At 44.0% G+C, this 15,722-nt stretch overlaps 2 protein-coding genes across 4 annotated transcripts in view; one reads left to right on the top strand and one right to left on the bottom strand.

Moving 5' to 3' along the window:
* Positions 1–2,942: 2,942 nt before the first annotated feature.
* Positions 2,943–4,345, bottom strand: LOC129761774 (replication factor C subunit 5). Its single transcript, XM_055759533.1, has 4 exons — positions 4,093–4,345; positions 3,586–4,036; positions 3,314–3,528; positions 2,943–3,249 (listed from the first exon to the last, which is right to left on the bottom strand). Exons 1-4 carry the CDS (start codon positions 4,187–4,189, stop codon positions 3,020–3,022), a joined length of 993 nt encoding a protein of 330 aa, XP_055615508.1. The 5' UTR covers positions 4,190–4,345; the 3' UTR covers positions 2,943–3,019.
* A 2,124-nt stretch (positions 4,346–6,469) lies between these two features.
* The window catches only part of LOC129767689 (uncharacterized), a 16,725-nt gene continuing 7,472 nt past the window's right edge, over positions 6,470–15,722 (top strand). For 2 of the 3 annotated variants that reach the window (XM_055768825.1, XM_055768836.1), the window contains exons 1-4: positions 6,470–7,960; positions 8,750–8,861; positions 8,928–11,488; positions 11,555–11,811. In XM_055768825.1, the coding sequence (XP_055624800.1) occupies positions 6,596–7,960; positions 8,750–8,861; positions 8,928–11,488; positions 11,555–11,811 (4,295 nt within the window). In that variant the 5' untranslated portion in view covers positions 6,470–6,595. The remainder of the gene's footprint in view (positions 7,961–8,749; positions 8,862–8,927; positions 11,489–11,554; positions 11,812–15,722) is intronic. The other variant, XM_055768846.1, reaches the window with a different exon arrangement.

Below are 15,722 nucleotides of genomic sequence, written 5' to 3'. Positions count from 1 at the left end.
AATCGGACATCAAAGCGCTTTCTGATGCCAAATGACTTAAAAATGCATGAAACGTCGAGATCTGGTGTTATCTCGAAAAAAAATTTTTGGCCGAAAATCGACCTTTTGGGGCTGAGAGCCTGAGAGGCAATGAAGGTATGGAAAAACAAACATCGAATTTAAAGAACCGACCATGTACAATTTGTTCATTGGCCCAAAAAAAATGACCTGTGCAAAATTTCAGCTCAATCGGACATGATCTAGGGGTGCCTCCAAGCACTCAAAATTTTGATTTTTTGGCCACTCACTGCCAATTTTTTTTTCGAGATAACACCAGATCTTGATTTTTTATGCATTTTTAAGTAATTTAGCATCGAAAAAAAAATCTCGATTTTTTAAACTTCCTTTAATCTTCCAAGGCGGGGAAGATTTTCGAAGATCATAAAGCTATAATTTGCACAGGTCATTTTTTTGGGCTAATAAACAAAATGTAGATGGTCGGTTCTTCAAACTCGACATTATTTTTTTCCACATCTTCATTGCCTCTCAGGCTAAGTCCCGAAAGGTCGGTTTTCGGCCAAAATTGTTTTTTCGAGATAACACCAGATCTCGAATTTGAATTTGCACAGGTCATTTTTTGGGCCAATAAACAAAATGTACATGGTCGGTTTTTAAAATTTGATAAGACCATTTTCGCCGCCACCCTATTGAGGATCTATGCATACCCCGTAACTATGAAAGTTCGATCATAAGAAATAGGTTGGTCGTTCATAGATACAGAGAAATTCTTGAATGTGTATTTTTTAATTTAATTTTGAATGTATAGGTGGTTGTATTAAAAAATAATCTTCCTGTCCACGTGAACTCAGTTTATTATACCCCCCCCCCTCTCCGTGGACAATTTCTTACCCTCTACCCCCCTAAAGTTGTCCACGTGGTATGCGGACAGCCCCTTACTAAGCGCACGTTCATGGGTCCAATCGCAGAACTGTTCATTGATTGATCTTCTAATCTACCTTTTGAAACTATTTTTTACTATAGCGCTAAATCGGACAATTCCCTTCTCGAGTTTTGCTCTTATCAACACACACAGCAATTTGTGTTTCATTTGTATGGCAGCTCCCCCTTAGAGAGGGGGGGCTGCCATACAAAGTGGGAGTGTCTAACCACCATAGGAACATTTATTGCACCCTTGAACCTCCATATGCCTATTTTGGATTCAGATGCTTGATTTATTCTCGAGTAATGCAGAAATTTGTTTTTCATTTGTATGGCAGCCCACCCTTAGAGAGGGGGGTGGAGTGTCTAACCACCATAGGAACATCTATTTCACCCTAAAACCTCCATATGTCTAATTTGGTTTTAGTTGCTTGATTAATTCTCGAGTAATGTAGAAATTTGTGTTTCATTTGTATTGCCCGTTTCCTTTTTCGTTTCCGCTTTCTATGCTCTTTTACTGCCGCCATTTCGCTCAATGTTTTCAATGAACCGGAAGACATCATCTCCGCATAAATGATATTAGATGGACTCCCGTATCATGTTCTTCAGATTGAAACCGCTAACGGAATTCTTTCTTCGGCGAATACCAGGCTGGTTTTCGACAGGGGCGTTCCACGACGGATCAAATGATCACCCTGCGCCCTGCGTCAGATCCTTGACATGTTCCGGGAGAATAACTTGCAGACTCACCATCTGTTTGTAGATTTTAAGGCGGAGGGATGCGCTCTCCAACTTACTGTTCAAAACAGCGCTTGAAGGAGCAGTACAAAGAGCAAACGTCCAAAGAAACGGTACGATCATCACGAAATCGCACATACTCCTTGGTTTGCGGATGACATTGATATCATCGGTATCGACCTTAAGGTCGTAGAGCAGAACTTCAAGCCTTTAAAGAAGGAAGCGGCGAGGTTGGGACTTATCACCAACCTTGCCAAAACGGTACATGGTAGCTGGCATGGAGTGTGGAGATTCCGGTGGTGTTGGGGCTGAAGTGGAAATTGATGGGGAACGATTTGAAGTGATTGATGAATTCGTTTATCTTGGTACCCTTGTGACATGTGACAACGATATGAGCCGTGAAGCGAAACGACGAGTTGCAGCTGCGAATAGGCCCTTCTACGGACTACGTAACCAGCTAAGGTCCCGTAGTTTGCAAACTCACACAAAACTAGCGCAGTATGGGACGCTGATCCTCCCGGTGGCGCTTTACGGACATGAAGCATGGACGCTGAAGGAAGCTGACCGACGAGTGCTCGGAGTTTTTGAGCGTAAAGTTCTGCGATCGATACTTGGCGGTAAATTGGAAGATGGAGTGTGACGCAGGCGCATGAACCACGAGTTGTGCCAGGTACACAAACATGCGGATATTGTGAAGGTAATACAGCGTGACAGGCTGTAGTGGACATGTAGCCAGAATGCCTGACGAGAGAGCCGCCGAAACTATCTTCAGCAGAGAACAATGAAAAAGCCATCGACTTCGTGGTAGACATCGCACTCGGCGGATGTGGGCGGTGGAAGAGGATGCACGATCTGCTGGTGTTCGAGGTGACTGTCCAAGACAGACGAAGCTGGACATCTCTAATTCGTTAGGCCCTAGACCGGTGACGGTCCGTCGGCCAACAAAGTAAGTAAGGGAAAGTAAGCGTATTTGCTACTGCCATTTCGTTGACACGATCAAGTTTATATTCAATTCCCACTCTCCACTTTTCACCCATTACACCCAATGGGGGTTCTATGTCGTTTCCATCCAATTAGGAGCAGATTTGCTGCAAGAAATCCATGGCCGGTTCAGAACCACAATTTTTTAAAGGAGTCGAAAATAGGGACTTCCGATTTGGCCTGTTTTCCCCTTCTTTAACACTCACGAATCATACCGATCAGCAGAAAACATAGTTAAAAAGTTATGGTTATGGTCGCATAAGGGCCACCTTTCCTTGTTATCTTTTTCATTTGATAAAAACATGTTTAAACAATATACTAAGTTTATTTTTTCTCGCCTTATAAAGAATTTACTTTCAATCGCAAAACTACATGTAAAAAATTAACTTTCAACAATAACTTGATCCCGGGCCATGTTGAATGCCGCGATCAGAGCAGCCAACTGTGGTTTTTCCACACACCCAGCTGCCAACCGTTCCTCAATAGCTGCCATCTTAATAAGCAGCTGTGATATCACTCGAGGCGGAAGTTCCATTCTGTGAACATAGAGATGAATTTCCGTCAAAATGTCTTCCAACGCAAGACCTTTGTTGGTCTTCAGTTCTTGAATTTCTGTGAATGAGATATTGAGGTCGGTGATCAGTGAAGGACTATATTGGTTCTCTACAAATCATACTTTCGTAAATTTCCTTGAAGCTGTCCGCATTGAGCAGCCAATCTACGATGTTTGTTATATCACTTTTCAGCGGATGACCAACGCACGTATAGACATTATCCTCCGTCACATTCTTGTATGCCATCCATGTGCTCTGAAGAACATTGAGCACCTTGCGCATATCCCCGCCAGCGAGTGTCATGAGTGCTTTCTTGCCATCTTCCGAAACTTTAATGCTAAAAAAACACTATCAACATTCTGTCTCTAAACGATGACCATTCGAAAACCCTTACCCTTCCGCCTCAACCACATGCTCCAACCGAGGCAGAATTTGATCCGGCGACAGTGGCGCAAACCGAAATCTGGTACATCGCGACTGCAGCGCCGGAATAATTTTGCTCAGATAGTTGCATATGATGCAGAACCGAACATTGTCCGTGTACTTTTCGATAATTCTCCTGAGAGCGTTCTGCGCGTCGTTTGTCATCGCGTCCGCCTCGTCCAGAATGATCAGCTTGAAGCCCCCACTGAAAATAGTCCTGGTGGAGGCGAAATTAAGAATTTGACCCCGGACAATGTTTATGCCCCTATCGTCGGAAGCGTTCAGTTCCAGCACCATTTGGTTGAAGGACTGTGTTTTGTAGAGCTGGCGAGCACACGCGAGAATGGTACTTGTTTTACCCGTTCCAGGCGGGCCGTAGAACAGCAAGTGGGGCAGTTGGTCCTCCTGGATAAATTTGTTAACTGGAAAACAAATGGTAATAAAAATATTTGGTTGCCGGTACGTGAGCTGATGTTACTTGTGGATATTATTTCCTCGTGTGAGATAAGATCGTTGAGGGTAGCTGGACGATATTTCTCCACCCAGGGAAGATTCGATTTTCCATCTTTCAACATGTTGTGTAGTGAAAATCTTCTATGTTGTATTGTTGCGCGAGAGATTACAAAGCGAATCCGGCTTTTTGAGTGTTTTGTTTTGCGCCAAAAATGACGGCCGATGATAGTTAAGCAAATTTACCACATGGGGGAGAGAAAATGAACGCAAACAATGAACTAAAAGTTACTATGTTGCCATCATTGTTGGAAAATAACTATCTAAGACGAATTACATAAATTGTCTTTCTTCTACATAAACTGATAAATAATTTATGTTATTTTATGTCAATTTTCGGACTTGAATTGTATCGAGAAAGTTTATAATAAATTCAGATTTCCTCGCACGACTGAGCAGGTTAATGTTCATCAACCAAAAATCGCATAGACCACATAACACCCTGTATTTCTAAAAATTCATTCTTTTTCTCCAAATGAACTTTGATGAATGTTTTGACGTATACACGTCAGGCGCAAGACACAAGGATTAAATCACCTTCAGTTGATAAAAACTTTCTCAGAGATTCGTACTTGTTGGAATGATCTGTACTTTAGATGAAAACCCTTTGTCGTGGGGTGAGTTCGAATATGTGAAAAATGGAAATTCTCGACATACTATCCTTCTGAAGGTACCCATGGCTTCCCTGGCCGAATTTTTAGCGCAACATATATCATGGGCTTCTGGTGTAATGTCCGAAGGTTTCTTACGCAAATTCTTGAGTTTGCAACTGTTGACACAATAAAGGCGAATTTCGACTAGGTAATAATTAAAATTTACACATGGAATGATGTATTAATCTTTACACAACATTAACGTAAAATGTTAAAAGTTTTATCTATCGTCATCTTTTATGTATTTCACATCTGCCAACGTTATTCAATTCAAAATATCAGAAGTTTCCTGCAGTCAAAATTTTTTCTTAGTGTTAAAAATGACGATTTGATTATACTATAAAAATGATGAAAAGCCGGTAAATGTTTTTCGAGCATTACGGACGGATTTTGGTCGTCATGGACGGCCTACAGAGCACACAATCGCTAATGTAGTGCGTAAATTCGAACAAACTGGATCCGTAGCGGATATTGTGAAACCTGTGCATCATCGTAATGTGCGTTCGACCGAAAATATTGCTGCTGTTGCTGCCAGTGTGGAGGATGACCCGAATGTTTGTGCTCAGCAATTGGGCTTGTCAAACACATCATTGTGGCGAATTTTGCATTTGGACTTGCACCTACATCCATATAAAGTCCAACAGGTACAAAAATTAGAGCGTGGTGACCATGGAATGCGTCGGGCATACGTCGATTGGGTGAACGAACAACAGCAGCACATTTCGAACTCGGTGGCTATGTGAACACCCAAAATTTCCGTATATGGGGTTCAGAAAATCCACACGTCATTGTTGAGAGGCCATTGCATCCGCCAAAAGTCACTGTTTGTTGCGCATTATGGTCTGGTGGAGTCATCGGGCCGTATTTCTTTGAGAATGAGGAAGGTGAGACGGTAACTGTGAATGGTGAGCGCAATGGCCGCATGTTAACCAATTTTTTGCCACAAATTGAAGATATGGATACGGATGACATGTGGTTTCAGCAGGACGACGCCACGTGCCACACAACACGACCGAACATGGTCATATTGCGAACGAAATTTGAGGGACGCATAATTTGCGTTTGCGATCATGCGATTTGAACCCGCTAGACTATTTTTTGTGGGGTTATGCGAAAGACCGTGTCTATGCCAACTCTCCGAAAACTCTTGAACATTTGAAAGACAACATTCGTGAAGTTATGACGGAGATACCGCCCCATATGTGCCGAAAAGTAATCGAAAATTACCTGTTCCGGATCAAGGTGTGCGAGGAAGCCCTAGGTGGACATTTGAATGATGTTGTATTTCACACATAATGGCATAAACCAAACTTTAATTTGAAATAGAAATTTCATCGAAATTCGAATTCTAAGTGTGTTTTATTTCAATTTACTTTCGGAATTTAAAGTTGGAAAACCCCGTATTAAACAAACATTCTATGTAATAGAGTACTAGGTTCACTAATACTGATAAAACAATCCTCTGAGCTAACAGTGATTAGCCATGACTTCATATAGTTACATTCAATCGATTTTATCAAGTTTGACATATTAAAATAACCTGCAAAATCTGAATGAAGGTACCTCTGCTACAGCGCATCCAAATCAAATGTAGATGTCGACACTGCAATATCACAAATTGTTCGATTACAACACTTTCCTCAGCACTAACAAAAGTAGCAAAGGTTGTTTTGATTATTAAGTGAGGAGTTTTATTTGTGTTCGAATCGTTATATTTTGGAGGAAGAAAAATCTTTGTTTTTCCTCGACTGGTTATGTGGAATGTATCCAATGTGGTGTTGCTAATGGAAGAAGTGCAACTTAAGTTGATAATTCAAAATGAATAGCACCGTCGAAGCTGAGACCTCGGCGGAAGGACGTGGAATACTAGACGCCACCAGTTACTCTCTGAGGGATCTATCCCGTACGAGCGATACTGACCCCGATGAGAGTAATTTTCTCGACCAGAATGTCCTGCAGCTTATGGATGAACCATTTTCCCAGCTAGTCGATGGAATGCAGCTGCGAAAAAATGACCGCTACAGCGGGTTCGACAACAACGCCGGAAGCAGTTGGATTTATCCGACCAACCTTCCGGTGCGAAAGTATCAGTTCGCAATAACGAAAGCTGCACTGTTTAAAAATACGCTGGTAGTACTGCCAACTGGTTTGGGTAAAACATTCATAGCTGCTGTTGTGATGTACAATATCTTACGTTGGTATCCAAGGGGGAAGGTTATATTTATGGCACCAACCAAGCCACTTGTGAATCAACAAATTGAGGCATGCTACAAGATCATGGGTATACCGAAGTCGGATACAGCGGAAATGACTGGGAAACAGAAGAAGTCAACCCGACCCGAATTGTGGAAGAGCAAACGCGTCTTTTTCGTCACACCACAGGTGGTTCAAGCGGACATACATGCGCCGGGGCAACATTTTCCCACCGATGAGATCAAACTGATTGTGATTGACGAAGCGCACAAGGCAAAAGGTCGCTACGCGTACACCGAGGTCGTAAAAGCAATTGCTGAAACTAACAAAAATTTCCGTATACTAGCGCTTTCGGCCACTCCGGGGCGGACATTGGAGGATGTTGCGCAAGTGATCCAGAACCTGATGATAGCTCACATTGAAGTTCGCTGGGAGAACTCAATCGATGTTTCCCCCTATTCGTTCAAGAAAAACATACAGACAGTGGTGATACCTTTGGGGGTGAAAATCACCAAAATTCGAGACGAATACATACAAATTGTGGATCCGTACGTGCGGCGACTGTTGGATGCAAATGCGATCTCTGGCCGCATAAGATCACTTAGCAAGGGCTGGTTAATCATGGAGCAGAGGAGATTCCGCGAGGCAAATCTCATTAACAAACATCGTGACTATGTGTCAATCAACACGGACTTTAGTACCTGCATTAGTCTCTATCATGCGTTGGATTTATTAACTCTGCATGGAGTGCGATCGTTCCTCAACTTTTTCGAGGATGAAAACAATCGGAATCAGGAGAAATACTTCGTGGCGAAAGATCTCCGGCTGAAGGTCTTCCTGAAGGAACTGTGGGAAGAGTATGGTCGTAATCCTCTGGGGGTGTTCAATGCGATTGAGTCTAAGCCTGGAAGAGTTGCTGCGGAAGGGAACTTCAATTTCGGCCATCCAAAATTTGACATTCTCGCGCAGAAGTTGAAGGATCATTTTCAGGTAAGAATTGTTGTGTATTCCATTTTGACTCTCTTGTACTCGCAAGCAAAGTTAGAACTCGTATACTCGCGCACGGTGTCACAGACCATGCGTGTCTCTGGAATATTGCTATTGTGTATTTTTAAGCGTTATAGGTAAATGCCTGATGAAAAGAAAAAACGGATATAAACCCTGTTTTTTTAACATTAGATATGTATTCATCAATAAAGACATCGTGACCGTTACTATCGTCACTTCGGATCTTTCGATTGAACAATTCAGAGATACAAGAAAATTTTTTATATCAGTGGAAAGTATTTCTTTCTCTGAACAGCTTGAAATAGTTTTATCAGGATTTGAAACCAATTTTAAATCTATCTTTGAAGATAACTGTTCATTGAAGTGGAAAACTTCAAGAAAGGATGCATTTTGGTGGAACGAAAAACTTGAAAATCTTACAAAACAAAGCAAAAAATACTTCTGATTTTTGAGAAAAATGAATTTTAATTTTTAAAATAAATTTTTTGTCAGCAAAATAATTTTTTTGTGAAAATTTAAACAATTTTTCTACATTTCATTCTTTGACATGAATTTTGTAGGTATCATAGTATAATTTTTTGTAAAAATTTTTTAAAAAAATTGGCTTTTTCCAGAAAGTAGTCTAATTATTTTTCGAATATTTCAAGTATACAAAGTTGCTTAAATGACCCATGTCTTCACTCCCACAACGTTTCACTGCTATCCGAAATGTTAACGGTCAGTCGAGTTGGCATGAAATTCGTCAGAACAAACTTTTTTCTTCTCTTGCAGAACAATCCCGATTCAAAGGTTATCATCTTTTGCGAGTTCCGTGATTCCGTGGCAATGATTCATCGAATGCTCCAGCAAAATAGGCCACTAATTAAGCCCAAATGTATCGTAGGTAAGAATCGACGCTTATGAACACTATGACCATCATGCTTGCTATATCTGTATTTAATCGAATCAGGCCAGGGTGGAACAACCGGTGGGCTTCGAGCGGTCTCCCAGAAGGAACAAATCGCCGCTATGAAAGATTTCCGCACGGGCGTCTGCAACACGCTGATCGCAACCTGCGTGGCCGAAGAGGGAATCGACATTGGGTCGGTGGACCTTATCATCTGTTTCGATACCACCAAGAATCCGGTCAGATTCGTGCAGCGTATCGGACGAACTGGGAGACAGCGCACCGGGAAGGTGCTGATGCTTGTCACCGAAGGACGGGAGCACGACACCTTGAAGGAGGTGATGAGTTCGAAGGATAAAACCAACCAGAAGCTGGCTAGAAGCAGGGAGATTTTGAATGTCCTCTACAGACACTCACCGAGGCTGGTACCGACGGAGTTCGACCCGAAATGTGTGGAGACGTGGATAACCATCCCGGCGGAGGAGGAGGAGAGCGCAGAGCAAGTAACGGCGGCGGTGGCGAGTACAAGTCGTGATGAGGGGGGGACAAGAAAACGTAAAACGGTTAACGAATCACCGCCCGAGACGACGACGACGATGCGGCAGAATACTGGGAGATCCCCGAAGTCGACACCGAAGAGGAAGAGATGGCAAGGGGCACCCATACCAGGCACCCAAGATCTGAGAAACTTCTTCCGGAAAGTGGACGCGGAATTAGACAGGGAAGAGCGAGGGGTTTTTGACACTTCAACCGGATCCGTGGATACTTCATTGGACCCAATTTCAACGGGTACTGTAACAAGGGGGCAGAAAGTGACGTTGGAAAATGAAGCTAATCCATTGTTCGAACATATAGCTAAAATCGAGGAAGGAAAATATATAGAAGATAAACAGGTACTTACCCATAACGCGGATGATCTTCTTAACTCAAACAATTGTAATAATTCACTGAAAAAGTTGCTCTTGATGGCAAATTTGGAACGTCTTAATCGAACCTTGGAAATATGTGATATTTTGCAGGCGGTCAATGATGACAAGTGTGAAGACATCGTTATGCTGAACGATCAAGGAGAGTGTGTCAAATCCGAGGTTCGAGCTGTAGAGGTTATGTTTGGGGGAAGAGACGCTTTGAAAAAACGAGTCGCAGATGCTGAAGAGTATCGTAGCATTACAAATGCACCACCCAGCAGCAAAAATCAACGATACACCCTGCGGAGAGACTACACGGCGGCGGAACGAATGGCGGCATTTGATGAAGGATTCGGCAAATTCTGTGACCACGAGGAACAAAGCAATAAACTTGGAGCAGCAGCCTATCGAATTCCCGTGCAAGCGGTTCCATCGTCAGGAAGCCGTTCCAGCCTATTCGATTCGCAGTTGAACGTTCCATCGATCATAGAACCCGAGGAATCTTGGTATCAACCTCAAATGGGTAACTCGCAATCGCGACCCTCGCATACGACGTTTCTGAAACCGAAAAAATCAAAACCTGACTACGCCAACAGCTCTATTTTGAGAGCATTCAACATATCTTCCAAATCGGATCAGCTCTCATCACCAACAGTAACCCGTGTGGCTCAGCTCGATGCCTGTGTGAGGTCAGAATTCTGTGGACGATTAGATCTCGGGGACAGTTTTTATGAAATCAGTCCAAAACCTGCGGAAAACCGAGCCGGGGACAAAGAAAACTTTGCGAAACAAGCGGCCAATGCGAGCAGAAGTTTATTCGACTCCAGAGAACCAAGCCAGGAAAAGTCGGCTTTCCCAATGAAACCCGAGGACACTCTAACCTCAAAAGAGATCGCAATGTTGGAAGCAAATTTTATTGAAGAGGATTTTTCCCCTATCAACCTTCCCCGAAATCAATCACCTCCTGCTGATGCTGAAATAGAGTACCAGATTCCCATTAGTCAATTTCTTCGGGAAAATTTTCCTGAAGATATAACACAGGAAAAGTTGACCGACGGAGGGAAGAGTCAGAAAAAGGAAGCAAGCGGTTCACTAGACCTGACCGACATGTTTACTTATGTTTCACCGGATTCCACGAGCGGAGATGTGGTTCCTGACTCCCAGGGAGAACATACGAGTCATAAATGCGAAGCGAAACCGGATGTTTTACCGGATACCACTAGCGATGAAGTAATTCCTAATTCCCAGGAAGAACCCTTGAGTCACAAATTTAAACCGAAACCATCACTTGAAAAGCTACACATTGGAAACGTTGATGACCTCTTTGCGGACAGCGACGACGATCTGTTCTGTGACATAAAAAGCCCAGATCCTCACCGAAGCGCATCAATAAGGACTCAGCACAAAGATCAAGTTGAACCTATGCCAACCTACGCGGAAAAATCGCCGGAATTATTGAGGAAAAAGCTAAATTTCAACCGACTGCATCTAGCCAAAGCGAGCGATCAAGCCACCTCCACTCCAATCGCGAAACATCATCCTCATTGTTCTTATTTCGTCGGTTCCCATCGAATCCCGCCGACGGATGTGAAGGTGAATTCACCAATCGCCGATAGCTTCGAGGATCAATCGCGCATTGGCCCTCCCGCGAAACGGAGAGCCATCATCGAGGATTCGGAAGATGATCAGGAAGATGTGCTCAGCGTACATTCGTTGGTGAGACAGTTCGATTGCTTATTATCAAAACGTAAAGTATTTCACTCTTTCCTTCCCGATTTGTAGTCGGCGAGTTCATCAATGGAGCCTTCACTAACGACTACCAGCAAAAAAAGTTGTCGCAGGAAGCGACGGAAACGTAACCACCATGCTGGCTTCGTGTTGACGCAAGCCGTGGCCAGTGATGAAGACGGAGATGACGGCGATGGCGACCATGATGATGATGATGAGCTTTCGAATATGATAGACGATTCCGTTGTTGATCACGGGCCAATCGGGGAAGATTCGGTTGACATGAGAGCGAAGTACCTGCAATCGGTGAGGTGAGTAGTCGGTGCTTTGTCTCCATTGTTGATATTTGAAATATTTCGAAACTCATCTTTTAGCATATGCAGTTTGAACAATGGGACAAAATGTAAATTTTTCCAATTTGGGTATTCTAGAGGGTTCCAATATTTTCTCCAAAATAATCTTCATGAGTATTTGGAGTATTATTTCCTGGTTCAGCGGGAATCGTAGACGGTTTCGGATCGCTCTTTGAAATTTTGTCAGACGATACTCTTTCTCCAGGTGGAACTGTTGAGTTCAACTGGGCGGTCGATGACATTCCCGTGTTGATCAGCTGGATGCCTGTGTGAGGTCGGAATTCTGTGGACGATTAGCTCTTGGGGACAGCTCTGATGAAATCAGTCCAAAACCTACGGAAGACAGAGCCGGGGACAAAGAAAACTTTGCGAAATAAGCGGCCAATGCGAGCAGGGGTTCACATTTGCAATGTCATGTATATGTTGTTTAACATCGTCCTCCCTTTGATCTGGGGTAAACGGGGTCACATAGAACGCTGCCATGTCGTCAGTAGCCTGTCCAATCTTAGCAACGTTCAAAGTCCCTGTGCTACGCCGTATAACGTTACCACCAGATTGGTTTCTGTTAGTGGGTGAGGTGTGATGACCGGAGAAGCTAGAGTGCGGCCTATTACTGTTACTAACAGCATGAACAAGAGATGAAGACTCGTTCTATGATTGTTTATCCGAGTTTTCGATTGGTACAGCCGGTGTAGATGCAATCGTGTTAGAAGTGGTCCTAGACTGTTGATTTGCTAATATTTGCACGCGTCGGTTTCCAACCATGAGTCTGTCAGGTTGTTGTTGCGCAACAAAGCTGTTGATTTCATCCAACACTTCAAATAATGATGACTCATCGCAAGACCTCGAGCGATTGATGGGACCGATGGTATCATCGAGGTTTAGCTGATCGATGTTTTGGAGAAATGACGATTTATCTGATGATTGGATGGTTTGTTTACATTGCTGCTGTGAGCCGTAAAGCGTCTTGTTGATGGTGCGAAGGTTATCGCCGTAGTTGCCTAAGCGTGTATCTATAGAATCCGTACGTATCAGCAGTTCTCGTAACGCTTTCATAATGATGCTCTCTCGATTGTGTGTAGCGGGATTGAAACTTAGTCGACAGGAATCACAAAACCACATCAATCCAATTCTTGCTGTCCATGCTGAGTAATGGTGCTTTGTTAGTCCAACACAGGTGTGATGGAAAATAAGACCGCAGGAGCCACTACACGAAATCGTCTTGCCAGCACTCAAGGATTGTGAACAGGCTTGGCAAGAATCCATATTTCCAAGATAGAAGCTCACGATTTCAGCTGAGTTATAGAGTCAGAGTTGATACATATAGGGTAAATGATATTGGTTTGTCCAATTAGAGAGTGTTTTCACGCAACTAGTAAACTTACTTACTTACTTATTGATCTGTGTCTGCCTGTTGGACAGAACAAAGGGACGATGTCAGAAGTCTTCACCGTCGACGGTCATCTGCCATGGTTTTCACTTGCCACCAGGTAGGATTGGCATCAACAGTTTGGATGTCACGGAGAAAGCCTCGCTGCCACGAGCCTCTGGGTCTGCCTCTTCTGCGCTGTCCTTGTGGATTCCAGTCGAGAGCCTCTCTGCAGATCTCGTTTGCTCCTCTCCTCAAGGTGTGTCCGATCCACTTCCACTTACGTTCGCGAATTTATGTAGCTATCGGGCGCTGATGACATCGACGATGGAGTTCCACATTGGATATCCAGTTGTGAGGGCATCATGCTCTAATTATATATCGCAGGTAATGATTAACGAAAATCTGTAGTTTTTGCGTTGTCTCCGCCGAAACGCACCACGTTTCGCTGGCGTACAGCAGTACGGATTTAACGTTTGAATTAAAGATTCGGGTTTTTGTATGTAGAGTGATCTGGTTTGAGCGCCAGATATTTCGTAGACCTGCAAAGGCAGCCCTGGCCTTTCAGATCCGTGTGGCTATATCGGTCTTGGTACCACCATCCGGCGTTGTTTGGCTCCCAAGATATTGGAACGTTTCCACCTGTTCAATTCTTTGTCCCGCTACTGTGAAGCTAGAGGTATTGTCAGTGTTCACTACGATGGATTTAGTTTTGGCGACATTTACTGCGAGACCTGCTGCTTGGGAGATCTTGGAGAGGTCGTCTAGCTTGCTCTGCATATCACTTCGACGTTGGAAGAGCAAAACAATGTCGTCGGCGAAATCCAGGTCGTTTAAATGCTTCATTCTTAAAGGATTCCAAGGCAATCTTCTGTTTGGTCTCCTGTCAATAGCTCCAACTAGTACCTCTTCCATGACGATAAGAAACAGTAGCGATGATAATATGCAGCCCTGTCTCACACCGGCAGTAACCTGTATTGGGTCGGACAAGACGCCATTGTGGACTACCTTCTCTGGGACTTCTCTACGCCTGAGTGCGCCCCAGATGTTTTCGTGGTTGAGTCGGTCGAACGCCTTTTCAAAATCAACGAACACCAGCAGGAGAGAGTCCTGGAATTCGTTGATCTGCTCCAGAATAATACGGAGCGTTACGATATGATCCACGCATGATCGGCCGACACGGAATCCGGCTTGCTGCCGCCGGAGAGTAGCGTCGATTTTCTTCTGAATCCAGTTAAGGATTACCTTGCAGAGTGCTTTGAGAGAAACACGAAGCAGCGTGATGCCGCGCCAGTTTCCGCATTCAGTTGGGTCTCCTTTCTTAGGTACTTTAACCAAAATGCCCTGCATCCAGTCCACCGGAAAACTTGTTGTATATTGCTAAATAGCTGATGCATCATCTGGGCTGACAAGGCTGGGTCAGCTTTGAGCATGTCGGCTGAAATACAGTCTTCCTGGTGCTCTACTGGACTTCATATTCTTGATTACCACTTCAATTTCAGACAGCGATGTCGCATCGGAGTTTACGCGATTAATGCGACGAACTACGGGTGCTGATTTTCTTGGTTACCGGCATTTGAGACTCGAAATAGTTGCTCAAAGTGTTCAGTCCATCGTTTAAACTGGTCTGTACGGCTGTACGGAACTGACCAGTTCTGTCTTTTAGTGGCATCTTCGTATTCATCCAAACACCACTGAGGCGGCGAGAAATGTCGTACAACAGGCGAATATCACCATTGGCGGCGGCGGTTTCCCCCTCTTCAGCTAGGGAGTTGGACCAGGCTCTCTTGTTCCGTCTACAAGCCCTTTTAACAGCCTTCTCCAGCTCGGCGTATCGTTGACGAGCATCTGTCTTAGCCGCTCTGGTTCGCGCTTTCGCTTCTCTCCGCTCGTCGATCATCGTCCAGGTTTCATCTGAAATCCACTTCCTCCGCATGCTGCGTACTTTGCCGAGAGTTTCATCACTGGTTGTGATAAAGGCGTTCTTGATGCTACTCCATAGCTCTTCAACAGATCCATTAGGTTCCCTTGCAAGTTGAGCCAGTTTGCCATGCTGGGCAAGGGTCAGTATGTTCCATGTTCCAATTCGTGTCCGTGTTTTCATGCTAGGGGTCGTTGCTAATAATCCATATCGTTTTCTTCTTTCGTTTTCTGTAACGGTATAAATTTTCGGGAACAGTAGGTTGTTAGCCTAAAGTCCCTATCCAGCTGACGGGGCTGCCATCTTAGGTGTAGCGGGCGGGAGCCGCCTTTCGTATTCAGCCGCTCGCTTCCAGACAGACGCTGATTGAGCCGCCCCTAACCTAACCATTCATGATTTAGGCTTTCTTCAGAATATTACCTTTTCTTGGGTATTTTAAAAATGTTCACCTCAACACAGAGAATCTTTATTTCTGCTATGCGCGAAGGACTACATAAACAAACTACAACGCGCCAAGCGGTTGCCATAGAAATCATGTGGACAAAACAACGTCAGTGAATCGGACAACTAATGATCAGA

This window comes from Toxorhynchites rutilus, chromosome 1 (assembly GCF_029784135.1).
Source record: "Toxorhynchites rutilus septentrionalis strain SRP chromosome 1, ASM2978413v1, whole genome shotgun sequence".
In the NCBI taxonomy this organism is placed as follows: Eukaryota; Metazoa; Arthropoda; class Insecta; order Diptera; family Culicidae; genus Toxorhynchites; species Toxorhynchites rutilus.
This window is presented reverse-complemented; position numbering and strand designations above follow the sequence as displayed.

Excerpts from the sequence above, each read along its gene's own strand:
- LOC129761774 (XM_055759533.1), bottom strand. The coding sequence starts at position 4,189 with ATGTTGAAAGATGGAAAATCGAATCTTCCCTGGGTGGAGAAATATCGT. Across the intron at positions 4,037-4,092 it reads CGAGGAAATAATATCCACAA|TTAACAAATTTATCCAGGAG; the intron begins GTAACATCAGCT and ends TTTGTTTTCCAG. Across the intron at positions 3,529-3,585 it reads CATGTGGTTGAGGCGGAAGG|CATTAAAGTTTCGGAAGATG; the intron begins GTAAGGGTTTTC and ends GTGTTTTTTTAG.